Below are 16572 nucleotides of genomic sequence, written 5' to 3'. Positions count from 1 at the left end.
CCTAGAAGTTACAAGCCACCGCCAGAAGAAGAGGCTGAAGATGACGCTGCTGACGAAGATGGAGGTGGCACTGGAGAGAGTTCTCTCGCAGCACTGGGGACGCCCCCAGTGCTGTTTGAGCGCTGGGGCCCGCCCCCAGTGCGGTGATAGATCTAATTTGCATACAGAGAAGAACCGGGATTGTAGGTGAACGGCGGCAAAGAGAAGACGATGAAAGGAAGGAGGAGAATAGCCTTTCTTAAGGCTATTCTAACGTGGTACTTCGTGTCTGAGTGATAGGATCCCTTTAATGACAATGCAGCTTCATAGATAATGTCTTTATTGTGGGTGATTTTACAAGAATATCAGCCTTTATGTGAACTAAACAAAACAAGATCAACTTTGATGGGCAAGCTGTCGAAATTTAGTGCACTTGCCAAACATCTACTGTACATGACCATCCTTAGATGAGTACCCCAATAAAAAGCATTTTTATTAAACATCTACGTATAGAGGACCTTACACCACCATCACAATTCAAGTTCTTAGCATCTGTTTAATAGGTCCTGCTCCATTGACTCCTGCGCAGTTGCAATTTTCTCTCTGTCCTCCTCAGTTCCCGAACAACAAGTGCAGTTAGTTTTGGTGCCTGAAGTGATATTTAAGCCCCTGCTGTCAGAAGGTCGGTTTAAGGCACAGAGGTGTGATCCAGAGTTCCAATCAGAGGCAGCAAGAGTCAGAGCTCAGGCCCCTTGCTTGATCCTGCCTGACACCATCCTCCTGACAGTACAGAGTCTAAATACCATATCATACAACAAAGATAGCAGCATTGGTTGTTCAGTAAAGATGGGTGCTAAAGAAAAAATTCCAACTATGTTGGAATCAGTGGAGCTGCGTTCTATTAAATGATGTGAAGAAATAGATTTGTTGGAGGTGGTGGAAGGTCTTCTTTAAATGCTGCGCCTCATAAGAATCTGTGGCACATTACCTTACTTAGCTTTCATTCACCTAAGTCTGCTTCTGGCTCTGCATACTCTGTTGTTCCAACAGCAGCTGATTCAGGTGACCAGTGGACCCCCAAAATCCTGACTCCCCACCAACCTGTTATTAATTACTTATCTTATTCATGACCAATCCTAAGGATAGAATATCAATCAATGTTGGACAACCCCTTTGAGAATTTAGACCTTTGTACCTGAAAAATTGATACTTACCTATAAAAAAATAAGAAAGAAATTATCAGCAGAACTAGTTAGAACCCATTTAGATCTTTCCATCTTAGGCATTTATGGTATGTCCAATTCTGAGACCTGCATCTACCTCTAGAATGGAGGTCTCCAGCCCCCTGTCCCACAATTGCTGTACATGGAGAAGTGGCAATGCACACTCAGCTCTCTCCTTTCTCTTCCAACAACTAAGCACAAGTGCTGAACACTAAAATGGGAATATCCCTTTAAGATGTAAGCCTATAAACATTAAGGCGTAGATAATAATCTCAAGATGAAAGGTCAGTTCTGATGGTACAGCTAAATCTAATGCACATCATTACCACAGATACAGACAAGAAAAATTGTTATTAAAGATGAAGATCACATTAGTTTAAAATGTAACTAAACTGTTGGACAATTTGATTTTTTGGCAGCACTTGCATCATTAACATAGTTTGCTATATATTTTATTAACAAATTTTGGAAGCTGTCTCAGAAATCCTGCATTTTTCGTTGTTTTTTTTCTTGCTTCGCAATTGAGCGCTGTCCCAGCTTCTCATTTTCTTATTGTGTAGGGAGAAGGGGCCGTGTGAGGCGAAGAGAAAATGGGGGGGGGGGGGGGGTGCAGTCTCTTCGGGCGACTACATCTCAGGCATTATAATATATACAATAGAAGCTTTTGATGTCATAAGAGGAAATTCTCATATTCCATTACACTAAGGATCCAGTTCTACCTGTATGATTTCCAGAGATATCACTGTGTTGAAAATACAGACGTAAATAGGATATTTATATCTATACTTAGTGACATATGAAAGATGAGAATCTCCTCTGTCATATGGCAACAAAAACAAGTTTCTACATTTATAATGCCTGAGATATAGTCATTTGAAGTGACTCTCCCTCACCCTTATTTTCTCTTTAGTTCACACAGCCCCATACTCCATACACAATAAGAAGCAGGGGCAGATCTCAATAGAAAAGCAAGGGAAAGGATGAAAAAAAATGCAGGATTTCACAGAAAGGAGCCAACTTTTGTTAATAAAGTATATTACAAAATTTATTAATGACAAATGCTGCCAGAAAATCAAAAGCTGCCATAAAGTTTAGCTACACTTTAAGTATTATTGTGGATCCGGATATTTACTGTTCAATAAATGAAAAGGAATTTCGAGAATTTTAATTTGAATAATATAAAATAATAGCAGACAGTAAAACTGGTGAATGGACAAAAGCATTTGTTATTTAAGAACATTGCGGCTTTCTTCTGCTTTCTTAAATACATCTCCATTAACAGGTTATTGATTTATTTTTTATTTTTCATTACAGGCTAGAAATAAAAGCAAGGAAAAGAGACACGTGAGTTGAAGAGATCATTCTCATGGACTGGTAAGGAATTTGTAACCTCAAAATGACTATATAACCCCAGGCATTCACAGCATTATGTATTTGCCTAATCGTGTTTGATGTTTTCAGTAAAAATAGCAATGATGTAAGAAAATTAGATCAAACAAAATAATTAAAATAAAAAACCCTATTGTTTCAGTATCAAAATAAACCTCTTGTAACCAACACTATGCTATCATATGTAATTCTAGTTCACCATCTAGTGGCAGATGGAGTCATTGCACTGTTTTCTAGCAAAGAATTTAATTTGATAAAAGTGTTTTCTGGGGGCATCGCTGGCCAATTCCACTTTCATAATCAAACCATATACTATTCATTGCCTTCATTTCACTACCTTTACAGCTATAAATCTACTGCATCATCGACTTTAGACAGTAGTCTCGTGTAAGCGGCCACAAGAAAATGGCCGCATGCATGCGCAGTCGGCTCTGCCCGACACCCGTTGGCAGAGCCAACTCTGCATGCCTAGGATTTTGAAGACTAGTGGTGTAAGAAGATGTGGCGAGAAGCGTTTCAGAAGAAGACAAAGGCGTCACTGGAGAGTTTTTAGCAACACAGGGGATGCCCCCGGTGCTGTTTGAGTACTGGGGAACGCCTCCAGTGTTGCAAGAAGCAACTCTTTACCTTCAACACAGCATCAGTTCTTCGAGGTATATTTGCACACGGTTTTTGAAGGAACCTGAACTAAGTCCAGATCTTCTATGGATGTTGGCTTACTCAGATCCTTCTCTTCATGTAATTATAGACAGACTGGATAATACTGAGCTCTCTCTGGGGTGGTCACACCGAATATTAATGTGATTAAGGCGGAAACACAGCTTTTTTTTTTTTTGTTGCAGATTTTGTTGCGGCTTTTTGATCCAAAACCAGGAGTGAATTGAGCAGAAGGGAGAAGTATAGGCACTTCCTATATATTTCCCATTCGTTTTAAGACATTCTTGGTTTTGGCTAAAAAAAAAACGCAAAAAAAAAAAAAAAAAAGCTACATTTCTGTAATGTGGGGCCTCAACCTTAGACTTCTTTTTTGTTCATTCACTTGATTTTGTTAATTGACAAAAAATATTAACACTTCTATTTTTTAAAGCAATCTTACTTTGAAGCAATTTTTTCCACACCTGCCTAAAACATTTGCACAGTACTGTATTTAATAATTTGAGTTCTGGTGGAATTTTCTTAAAAAAACCTGATGTATATACCTTACACCTCATTTATTGAGCATTGACAATTTCACATAGTTTGTGTGCCTTGTCTGTCATGTGGGTGTGTTATTTCAGAAATGTTTTGTAGCAAACAAAGCCAACTAATAAGTGATGTAAAGTTAGACTAGACAGCCTAAAGATACTTCAGATTTGACAAACCAGCCACTGAGATAAATCTGGTGCAGTTTAGGACTGTCTAGTCTATGTCTTCACTGTCTAGTATAAATATTCACTGTCCTAAACAATATTAGTAAATCTGCCCCAGTATTCTTCCAAACTTACTGTCAGAGCAACAAGAACACTGAACACCTTCAAATCCAATTAGCCACCATTAATTAAAAGTTTATATATGCTGGAGAAATATAAGACTGATTCTGAAGATAGTACCTACCTGTGTGAGTTCGTCTGTGTGCCTTCAAGTGAGAACTTTTTGTATAGACCTTGTTACATCCTTCAAAATCACACCTATGTATTCTTCTCCTCCTGGAGTCAGGAGATTCTGACCTTCGCTGGCGTCTTGTGCTTTCAATACTAAATGGTGAGACGGAGCTGCAAAACAGCAATAAAAAGTCAATAAAGATCCACAGAAAAGTGCAAGCACAACACATGCAGTACAGTAACATAAGAACTGCAAACTGACTTTCTCTAATCCTATCTACCATTTGCACAACTCTTTGTTTTTTAGAGACCGAGTGCCCAAACTGCAAACCAAAACCCACTAACTATTCTTAAAGTGCCATAATGACAATTTAACCTTAATACTCTGCGGATGCACAATTGCAGACAATTACGGACTCGCAAAATACAGTTGTGTGAATGGGTCTTTACAGAGCTTTCAATAATACAAATAACTTTGTACTGAAAATATTAGCATTTGGTGTTTTTGCACAATTGATGTTCACTATTTACATCACACAGAATCTCTTTTATAGTGACTGTGCAGTGTTACTACAGCCTGTACTAAAATTATGTCTGTTATAAAATAGATACTGTATGAAATAAATATTGAAGGGCCCTCACACAGTACAATCTCCTCCACAGTGGCCCCAAGACAATGCAATCTGCTCCACAGTGGCCCCCACACAGTACAATCTGCTCCACAATGCCCCCCACATAGTACAATCTGCTCCACAGTGGCCCCCAATGTAGTATAATATGCTCTATAATGGCCCCACCTAGTGTAATATGCTCCACAGTGGACCCCCACACAGTATAATATACTCCACATTAACCCTGAACAATATAATATACTCCACTGTGGCCCTTACACTGTATAATATACTGTGTGCGGGGTACTGTGGAACATAATATACTCCACAGTAGACCACACACAGTATAACATGCTCCTGTACTTACCTGCACTCCCACGTAGAGAAGGGCAGCCTCCCACCAACGCAAAGCAAGAACTGATGAATGACTACATCACGCCTGCGTTGGGGCACACAGACCAGCGGCCTACACTAATACACCTGAAAGAAGCGCTTGCCAGATTCCCCATTATCGAGCGATCCAGGAGCCTGATTGGGGCAACAGCACGTGTGCCCACAGAGAGGGTTCTGAGTGCTGCCTCTGGTACACGTGATATAGGTTCACCACCACGGATCTAGGATGTCATGTGGGATATTTATACAGTCTTGGCATGGGGCATATGTAAATGTAGTTAAAGGGGTATTCAGATCAGTTTTCGACACAACATACAGGTATACAATCTTGTAGTGGTGTATAAACAATAACAATCCCCTTGTGACCACTATGACTCTGAGCTCTGACTCCTAATGCCCCCAAATACTTTAGAGAAAATTCAACTAAACCCTCTGATTTCAGAAGGATCAGCCAACTATCTTATGCATATGGGAGCCATCCATTTCTTGTCTGAAAGATGATGTCAGAGAATAGAAAGATAAAGCTTCTGGAATTCAAGAACCCTAATCTTTTCTTCTCCTTGGAGATAAGCTGCCAAAAGTTTCTGGGAGAAGCTTACTTCACTCCATTGAAGAAAACATACACTCTCGTCTGAACGAAGTGTGCATGTGTATGGGGAAGTTGGAAAGAATAGTTGCTGGAACAAATCAGCAAGCCAGTACACATTAAACTACAAAAATGGACAAACGTCACTAGATGTGTTGCTGCAAAACTTATGACAGCTATGGTGAAATCTAACAATGAGTGATCGTTTTAGCTTACTGATGACAAGAAGTCATTGACTGGAAAGAAGTCAACCATTTTTGAGATTTTTGCCCAGTAGGGACAAAAGATGTTTTGTAAGCATCTAAGAACAATATTTCCTTTAAAGAACACTTACTGAAAAAAGTTGCCCTTTGCCCGATGTCATTGAACTAATGTGAGCAGTTTGAACAACTTTAATGTCTAATATGGAATAAAATGTATACCACAGCGTCAGCAAAATAACCATTTAACAAACAACTGTTCATACAATAACTGTTAAACCATCAACCTACTCTTGTCTAATGTGTATGTCCATCTTTAGCACATCTATGTTTGTCCTGTAGTCACTGTTTCCATTCAGAACAATGTGGTCCCATGGATGAGATATCAGATGGAATGTATTTCACTAAGTCTAGGGTCACACCTGTGCCTATTTCACTTTCAGGGTTTCCGTCCCTGAATCCACTTGAAAAATGCGCCGAGAAAAGTTCTGAAAGCAGGACTTTTTTCTCCACATTTTTCAGGCAGAAACCCATATGGACTCTATTATAGCCTATGGGTTGTGCAGGCAGGGGCGGATCCAGGGCCGGGCAAGCCGGGCAACCGCCCGGGGCCCCGCGCCCGGAGGGGCCCCGCGGCATAGCCCGAAACACAGGTCGCATTGCCAGCGGCAGCACACAGCATAGTTGGGCAAGTGCCGGGGCCCACATAGCCTCTGGGGGCCCCCGACACTTGCCCGCCCCAGCACAGAACTAACGGGGAATTCTGTACTGGAATTCCCATTAGTTAGCGATCGTTGCTTTCAGCAATATGTGCAAATGCACATACCGCTGAAAGCTGTCAGTGCAGGCTGTGGTCGCACGGCCCACAGCCTGCACGGACTATAGAGTGACTGATGCAGCGCCTGCCAGGGACTGACGTCATCAGCGCTTGCAGCCAGAACATGGAGGAGGACGCTGGCTGCTCTTCATGGGACATGTCATGTGGAACTTCAGGTAAGTAAAATTCTCGGGGTGTGGGGGCCCTACTGTGATGAATATGATACTGAGTGGGATACTGTGTGGGGGTGTACTGTGGTGCATATATTATTGAGTGTGGGGCCCTACTGTGGTGCATATAATACTGAGTGTGGGGCCCTACTGTGGTGCATATAATACTGAGTGTGGGGCCCTACTGTGGTACATATAATACTGAGTGTGTGGACTCTACTGTGGTGCATATAATACTGAGTGGGATACTATGTGGGGGTCTACTGTGGTGCATATAACCCTTTGTGTGGGGGCCCAAAGTGGAGCATATAATACTGTTTCGGGGCCTAAAATGGAGCATATAATACTGTGTGAGGGGCCACTGTGAAGTATATAATACTGAAGGGGGGATGAAACTGGGGGCAGAGGTGAAGGGGGGACATGAAACTGGGGGCAGAGATGGAGGGGGACATTTAACGGGGGGCAGATGAAAGGGGCACTTAAAATGTGGGTGACATTAAAGAGTGGGTTGGGTTGGGACACATGCGGTTTTATATACCGCTAGAAAGCCAGTCGGCTTTCATGATCTGTGCCCCAGGTGAAGAGCTATTGGTGCCGGTACTGTAGCTCTTTACAGTCAGTCAGGAACGTCCTTCTTCACAGCAGCGTGGGGAGGAACGCTCCTCCCCTCTCTCACAGTACAGTGCTATAGGCACTGCTGTGAAGAAGGATGTTCCTGACAGAGTGTCAGAAACGCCCCTTCTGATTGTGAAGAGCTACGGTACCAGCACCGATAGCTCTTCACATGGGGAACAGATCATGAAAGTCGGCTTTCTAGCGGTATATAAAACCGCATTTGCCCAAAGTGATGAAAGGTCCTCTTTAAGAGGGTCATTAAACTGGAGAAAACTGGAGGGGGACATTAAATAATGGGGGTCACTGCAGGAGGACATTAAACCATGGGAGTGCAGTGATGGAAGCCAATAGCCTGGGGAACATTAAAGGGGGTGTGCAGGATAACATTTTTTTTTTTAATTATAGGTGAAGCTAGGCATCAGACATACAGCTCTATAAATAGATGGTGAGACCAGTCCCCCAGCCTTCACATACCTCACTCATTTCCCCCCTCCTTTATCTGTGAGCAGGACGCTAGGTCACATGTGTGGTGCAGACACAGGAACAGGCTCACTCCCGTGTACTTGGCCCATTTCCCTCCTCCCAGTTGGTCAAACACAGCTAACTAGTTAAAAAAATGCCTCAAAAACTTTTATGGGCATTTTTAGGGCAATTTTTTTAAAAAAAAACGGGGGGGGGGGGATTCCCAGACCCCCCCGTTCCCCTGGGGGGTATTCCATACCCCCAGACCTCCCGGTAAGTAGGGCCCCGCCAAAGTCAATTGCCCAGGGCCCCGCAAAGCCTGGATCCGCCACTGTGTGCAGGTTTCCACTTGTAACTGCTTTTTAAGTGGATTAGCTTTCCAGAAACCCAGGCGCAGGTATGAAACTAGCATAAGGCTTTACAAAGAAACTAAAAACCTCTCAAAAAACTAAAAGCCTATAAAACCCCTTTAGGCTGAGGCCCCACATTGAGGAAACGCAGCTTTTATTGTTGCAGATTTTGCTGCAGTTTTTTGAGTCAAAGCCAGAAATGGATTGAGCAGAAGGGAGAAGTAAAAGAACGTCCTATATGTTTCCCATCCCTTTTGTAGCCATTCTTGTCTTTGGCTCTGCTGTAAACTGCAGTAAAATCTGCAACAAAAAAAAATCTGCGTTTCCGCAATGCGGGGCCTTAGCCTTACTCTTCTACCATTGTCTACACAGTGTGGGTCAAGACATAAAGAGAGCAAGGACTGGCTACAGTCATACAGGAGCGGCTACAGTTCTCAGGACGGAGCTCTTCACATCCAAGGATCCATCATAATTTAAAAATTTAAAACTCTGCAACATTTTTTAATTATTTATATTTGCAAAAATGTGTGACTTCTAATCGTCTGCCAATTTCAATACAGTTATGTTCATGGGAAAACCTCTTGAAACCTCTTCTCACTGCTGTCCTCTACTCTGCTGTGGAGGTTCATGGTGTAAGCTTAACATCTAAATTAGATTTTGTGAGCTCTTTGTATGTAACCCCTTTATATCACTTTACAAGTTATTAAGAGAGAGATGATCCGCTGATATCATTGCTAGAAATCAGATTATATGTTTGGTCTCCTCTTTCTCTTGGGCACAAACTTCATGTTATCAGATTCTACTGAAGTGATGCCAATGGAACCTTCTGTTCCCAGCAGAGCATGCCAACCATTCATGGTGTTACCTCCTGTTATAAACAATGTTTCATATATTAATAATACAGGTGAAAATAAGAAACTTTGTAATATATTTTATTAAGGAGAACTGTTTCCTTCAGCACTTATTAAGCTATTCTCCTGCCACTTATCTTCAGTCTGACTGTTATGTGTACCTTATATTCATCTCCGTATTCAGCCTCACACATAGACCTCTATAGAGAGGGGAGGAGGGAGTAAGATTCTCCTGCCTTCTGGATACTTCAATTATTGCCTCATTTTTTGCTCTCACAGCCTCTTATCTACAACATAACAGTGCTACAATAAAAAGGAAGGAATAGAGTGTATCAGCAAAAATTATATCAGTGTCTTTTTATCTCTTTTCCTCTCTACATAGACTAATATAGAGAAAGTAACTCCCTGAAAAGTGGAGATGAAAACATATTGCTTTAACCCCTTCCCAACACATTCCTTAATTTTTATTATTGACTTACAATAACCCCATATCTTTTTTTTAATTTATTTTTTATCATTGTGCAGCCAATACATGTTACCTGTATTCTATGGGTCAGTACAATGCCATGGATACAAATTTTATATAGTTTAAAAAAAAAAATCCTAAACTGTGCATAAAAAAAATTCCTGTTTTTCCCATATTCTGACACCAGTATCTTGTTTTTAATATTCCTGTGGGTTTCTCTTTTGGGGGGTAAGATGTACATTTTATTTATATTAATTTGGGGAATGTCTAATGCTTTGATTGCTTTTTTTCTAAATTTGTAAGTGAGGTGAAACAGTGAAAAACGATGGTTGGGCAGTTTGATTTTTTCCCTACTATGGCATTCACCATATGGGAAACATACTTTTACAAGTTTGTTGAATGGACATTACGTCTCGGTCAGTTATGATCGAGGGACCAGGGACCTTAATGCCCAGTGGCAATGGTAGTTGCCATATTTAAATACCTGACATCGTACAGCGTACTTTTACAGCAGATGTCGGGAAAGAGTTAATAAGATATAAGTTTCATATTTTAACCTGTACTATTGATTTATGGAAAGGTATAACTGGAGGTACGCTTTAAGTCAGAGATGTCTTCTCTTTCTCTTCTAGAACACTTGCAACAAATTTAGTGTCAGAATCATTTTTATTAATTATTATTATTATTATTATTATTAATAATAAGCAAAATTAATTCCATGGTGCTTTACATCTGAGGGTTCACATACAGTACACAAATGTACAAACAGACATGATACTAACAATGACCCACTGGCACAGTGGGTTAGAGGGTCCTGCCCGCGAGGACTTGCAGTCTATCATTCAGGTCTAAGGACGACTAGTAGCCTACATTATCTATAGTAGCAATAAATATATATAACTACATTGTTTGTAGCTATCACTACAAAGGGCAAATTCACACATTTCCAAATGCATGGGTGAAAGACAACCATTCAGTAAAGTTAAAACGAACAAAAGAACATATTTTAATATTATATCTTAGTACTTCATCATTCATTATTGTGGCCATATTTCTTGTCATACTTCAGGTTTCCTCAGCAATCAATTATGTAAAGGAAAGGACGTGTCTATATGTATTTAATGTATTTTCTTCAAAACAGTCAGGTGACTTAATAGATACTCATCTAGACTATAGTATGATCCTTGTAGTAATGAATGTAGCCACTAGGTGGAGCGCTTGCTGTGTAGAACAAAAGTACTGAATACATAAACAATATCTAAAATGTGATACATTGGTCTGTGCTGTAATGTTGATATTCTACTGAATACTCAATATTCACTACTTGGGAATTTTATTGGATTTTTTTATTTTCCCATTTGATACTAGTGTGAAAACTGTGAAGCAAGTGCATACAATGAAATAGGAAATGGTTTTGGTTATGCAAGTACAGTATAGACCTAGGCAATACCTATAAATTTATTCCATGGAGATTTAAGAAAATGGATGTATGTCATTAAAACCAATGCGTTTCTAACCGATTCACCAGTTCATGCCATGGTTAAAGTAATAATAATAATATATTTTATTTCTATAGCGCCAACATATTCTGCTGCACTGTACAATTTGTAGGGTTCAAGTACAGACAAAGAGATACAGTACAAAGAAATAGTCACTTCACACAACGGGCGCACAGGAGCTTACAATCTAAGAGTAAAGTACAAACTAAAGCAGCAAAAACATTTTATATTCTGTGGCATGACCCCAATATGCTGTAATATGCATTGTACATGGCCACAAATAGTATATTCAAGCAACATTAATAAGCCACAATAAAACTGTAGGTCGATTTTACTATTCAAAGTTTGGGTGTTCTAGTATCCAGATGGAAAAACCAAAAGCTTCTCTAATGTGAATACCAAGCTCCCAGTTCCCACTCCACTTAGGGGGCTTAACCCTTTTATGCCAGAAATTTCCAAATAGGTGACATTGTTTTAATGACAGGAAAAAAAGTTGGGATAGTCCTGACAAATTAGACATGCATTGTTCTGGCATGTACTGTAACTGGCACACTGAACAAGTAGCCAAATAAAGTACATGGGTAGAGGCATCATTGATAAAGGACTGTATGCTGCACTTTTTTCTTCCGTCATTTACAGTAGTTACATAATCGACATCATCTTACACCACACTTACATGGTTCTACTGTAGCAAGCCAACTAAACTTAGAATACACCGACATAGTGTTACAAACAATAGGAGACACTAAATTACCAATAGACCTGGCTCTTCTTGGAATCAAACGGTGCCCCGCTGTAGGATATGTGCCAAAACCTCAACTCTATAAAGTACAGGTAAATACTTCTTAATGATGCTAATAACTGTAGTTTATTACCACTAATTGGCTTCCTAAATGTCTCAGTAAAAATAACTCTATGTAATGTGTTCAGTAAGTAATAAATAAAGAAGTGACACAGTATTTGACTCCACATCAGATGTGAACCTAAGATTAACTTGATTATTAATAAGATAATAAGATAATAATATAGCAAACTTGTGAAATTGATTAAACTGCAGCTGCATAATATGAATTCACGGAAAACAACAAAAAGCAATCCAAGGTTACTAAAAATATTAATTTGTTGTTTTTTGTAGTCTTATGTAATAAAGTATCATGCTACAGCAGTTTAACCAATAGCAGAAGTGCTAGATCTGTATGCAACAAACTGATGGGCCTCATCTCTAGAGATGACTAAGGAATCGTCAATATACTGCCCATACCAGTAGATATGACCCCTTCCTATATACTGCCCATACCAGTGGATGTGACCCCTTCCCATATACTGCCCATACCAGTAGATGTGACCACTTCCCATATACTGGGAAGCGCAATAAATAACTCCAAGAAACTCACTGTGTACCAGTCACTGCAAAGAGACTACACCATGGCCACCTACCTGGAGAGAATACGCCACCCCAAACACAGACAGACCCTGAGCCGGTATAGACTGAGCGCCCACAACCTAGAGATGAGGCGACACAGGCAGACGTACAAGCCACGGGAGAACAGACTGTGCCAGCACTGTGACCAGGGGGCCCTAAAAGACGAGACCCACTTCCTACTACACTGCACCAAATACTCAGCTGTGAGGGCCGTCTACTACCAAAGACACTCTGCCCACATCCCAGACTTCATATCTGCAGATGAGAAGAGGAAACTCTACATCCTACTGGGAGAAGAAGAGGCCACTGTGGAGATCGCTGCCCAATACGTGTCCAGCTGTCACCAAACCAGAGGAAGATGAGACTCCACGGACTGTTATACCCCAAACCACCCACCCAACCCCACCTCCCCATAGAGCGGTCACCAACTAAGAGGAAGATGAGACTCCATGGACTACTACACCCCAAATCAGCCACCCCACCCCCCCCATACTCTCCCCCTCGACTCCACCCCCACACACACACACACACCCACACTTTACTAGCTTTGGCAATGCCAAATATCCATTCGGACGTGCCAATAAAGCCTATTTGATTTGATTACTGCCCATACCAGTAGACGTGACCCCTTCCCATATACTGCCCATACCAGTAGATGTGACCCCTTTCCATATACTACCCATACCAGTAGATGTGACCCATTTCCATATACTACCCATACCAGTAGATGTGACCCCTTTCCATATACTACCCATACCAGTAGATGTGACCCCTGCCCCATGCTTTGTTAGTGCATATACATTTCATAGAAGGGATACCCACTCAGAGTTCAGTGCGTGGTAAAACAGAGAGCCACTATGAACTTACTCCTGCTGTGGCAGAGCTAGTGCAGCAACTGCAGGGGACATGCAAGTCTAAATTCAGTTATTCCTAAACTAAGGGCAATGAGAAGCCAGATCTGCCAAAAAAGATCACTGAAAATACTTTTTTTTTCACTGCAGATCTCTTATCTAGTGACAGTAAACATTCCCGTTACGGTTACTCTGCGGTCAGTAGAGTCTCCAATTCCCAAAGCCTCAGAAGGCATGGTCATCACCATCTCAGTGTAAGAATATGATACTTACTCTTGTACTGCCCGTGCTATGGAAAGAGCTGTAGATCCAGTTTCATTGACACTATCTAAGGTTACATTTGGCAGGTCGTCATCATCACTATCACTTTTTATCTGTCTGGGAGACAATCCCCGGGGATCCACATGTGCTGAAGAAAAATAAAAGAAAAATAGTAAGTGTATGGTGAACTGTATATTAGATATATTAAAAACAGTCACTGAAGTCCCTTGTTGCAGTAACTCAGATTTTGGGATGAACTTAAAAGTACATTTTGTATATGAATTTATACAAAAATTAACTCCAGCAAGATATGAAAATTCAGCAAATTAAGCAACGTATGACATACAGCAGGGGCGGATCCAGGGCCGGGCGAGCCGGGCAACCGCCCGGGGCCCCGCGCTTAGCAGGGCCCCGCCCTAACAAAATGGTCCCGGTCAGCTCGGCATAGTCGAGCAAGTGCCGGGGCCCACAGAGCCTCTGGGGGCCCCCGGCACTTGCCTGTCACGATTTCAGCTCATCGGCGTCCATCCGCCGATGAGCTGAATACATACGCGATTAAAGCAGGAGCTGTCAGCTCAGCTCCTGCTTTAAAGCTCCGGCCCGGCTTGCGTGTGTAGGCGCGATGACGTCATCACATCACGCTTACACACGCAAGCCGGGCCGCAGCTAAGCAGGAGCTGAGGTCACAGCTCCTGCATCGCGTATGTGACTGGCGTGAGAGAGAGGAGCGTCAGGAGAACGATGGAAGGTGAGTGATAGAAGGTGAGTGTGTTTGTTTTGTATTAAATATTAAGGTGGAACATAATGAAGGGGGCCCATGAAACTGGGGGGCAAATGAAGGGGAGGGGGGAATGGCATAACACTGAGGAAGATGAAGGGGGTGGGGAGAGAACGGCATGAAACTGGGGACAGAGATGGAGGGGGCCCAAAGAAACTGGGGGGCAAATGAAGGGGAGGGGGGAACAGCGTGACACTGGGGCAGATGAAGGGGAGGGGGGAACGGCATGACACTGGGGAAGATGAAGGGGGTGGGGAGAGAACGGCATGAAACTGGGGACAGAGATGGAGGAGGCCCAAAGAAACTGGGGGGCAAATGAAGGGGAGGGGGGAACAGCATGACACTGGGGCAGAGACGGGGGACATTAAACTGTGGGCAGATGAAGGGGGAGAACGTGATGAAACTGGGGACAGAGATTGAGAGGGGGACATGAAACTGGGGACAGAGATAGAGGGGGGGACATGAAACTAGGGGTCGATGAAGGGTGTATATGAAAATGGGGAGAGATGGAGGGGGGACATATAATTTACGGGTGACTGTAGGAGGATTATATTGTGTGGAATCACATGAAAAATGAATGAGAATGGGCGGAGTCAACATAAAAGTGGGCGGGGACTAATTTGCTGTGGCACGCTGCGCGTAGGGCCCCGCCAAAGTCAATTGCCCAGGGCCCCGCAAACCCTGGATCCGCCACTGTCATACAGTACTGTCTACTATCATAATAAGGCTTATTAGAAGCTCCCCAGTTATAATATAGCCTCCTATATACCCTCCTATAGGCACCATCTTCTGGGCTCCATAGAGCTATAATTTTTTGCTCTGCTAGTTAAAAAAAAAAAACTGCTCTATAGTTAGAAAACCGCATTGTAGCATGCAGTACTGCATGACGGGAACCTGCTTGTAAGTCTAATTTGTAAAATACCTACAAATACAGTATAAGGATAAGTTTATAACGAATGGGTATAGTGTAGTGTAGTGTAGTGTAGTGTGTAGTGTAGTAAGAAACTACAATTTGTTACAAATTTCTGGAAGGGAGATCCTGCCCCGCCATTTAAATACAGCACGAGTTGTGCATCGTGTTGTCACTCCATTCACAGTCTCTCCAAGTACAATGCTAGGTTATCTTGATAGACTCTGATGGCAGCATGCATGTATGAATTTCGTTCCATTCAAATGGGGGACATGGGACTCCGTTGTCATAATCTTCTTGATAGGTGATAAGTTGCAAAGCTATCATGCGGTCTGATCTACCAGACTCATGTTTTAGAGCAGGATGAGTGGAGCAGATGGTTGTATAGTTTTATTGTAAAAGATTGTGTATGACTTATCTTAAGGGGTCCAGTGGGTGGTCAGTGATTACCTGCTATCTCTGAATACAAGTTCATATAGGGAAGGCTGCCAATCATTGTGCAAGACCACCCACTGGACTCCTAAGCATAGAAACAACATATGTAATATGCTTTTCTAACAGTAGACTCAAGAATGAGCAGGGGTTTCAGTCAATAAGCTACAAGTTATTCTGAATCCAACAGAACTCTTTGTTAGCTGCTCGGCTGCTCTAGAACATGATGCCAGTATGTTGCATGGCCTTCTTTATAGCCACAGGATGTAAGTAGGAAGGAGGCCAGCGGCTGGAGATGGAAGTTTGTGCTCTCTGGTCCACAGATTGGAGTGTCGACAAAGTGAATAAAGTATATGACCTTTATTGGACAAAAATGTACTGCACATAGCGGTTCGAGCTCCACAAGCTCTTCTTCAGGTGCACAAGTACTTGCCAGGTGAGGTCAGATGTGTAAGACGTCCATCTCCAGCCACTGCCCTCCTTCCTTCCAACGTTTAGGTAGAGGGTACCTGCTCTATAAATGGTAAATGTGACTTGAGGGTGTAAGAAAGAAAAAGAAGGAAAACTTATCATCAATGTAAGAGACTCCATACCACTAAACTATGCTTATTCTTACTGAACAGTAGGGGCCCAACCATTGTGATCCCCGATCCCCAGAACAATTGATAAAGGGGGGGGATGTCCCTTATGATTATTTTCTTACACAGTCCAGATTTACTGCGAGAC

General features: G+C 42.0%; 1 protein-coding gene across 3 annotated transcripts in view; it reads right to left on the bottom strand.

The window, feature by feature from the left end:
* KLF12 (KLF transcription factor 12) overlaps positions 1 to 16572 on the bottom strand; it is a 152507-nt gene that overhangs the window by 10407 nt on the left and 125528 nt on the right. For all 3 annotated transcript variants that reach the window (XM_075265422.1, XM_075265423.1, XM_075265421.1), the window contains exons 4-5: positions 13739 to 13874; positions 4185 to 4342 (exon numbers count right to left, since the gene is read on the bottom strand). In XM_075265422.1, coding sequence (XP_075121523.1) covers positions 4185 to 4342; positions 13739 to 13874 — 294 coding nt within the window. The remainder of the gene's footprint in view (positions 1 to 4184; positions 4343 to 13738; positions 13875 to 16572) is intronic.

The sequence above is a fragment of the Leptodactylus fuscus genome, chromosome 2 (assembly GCF_031893055.1).
Source record: "Leptodactylus fuscus isolate aLepFus1 chromosome 2, aLepFus1.hap2, whole genome shotgun sequence".
Taxonomy (NCBI): domain Eukaryota; kingdom Metazoa; phylum Chordata; class Amphibia; order Anura; family Leptodactylidae; genus Leptodactylus; species Leptodactylus fuscus.
This window is presented reverse-complemented; position numbering and strand designations above follow the sequence as displayed.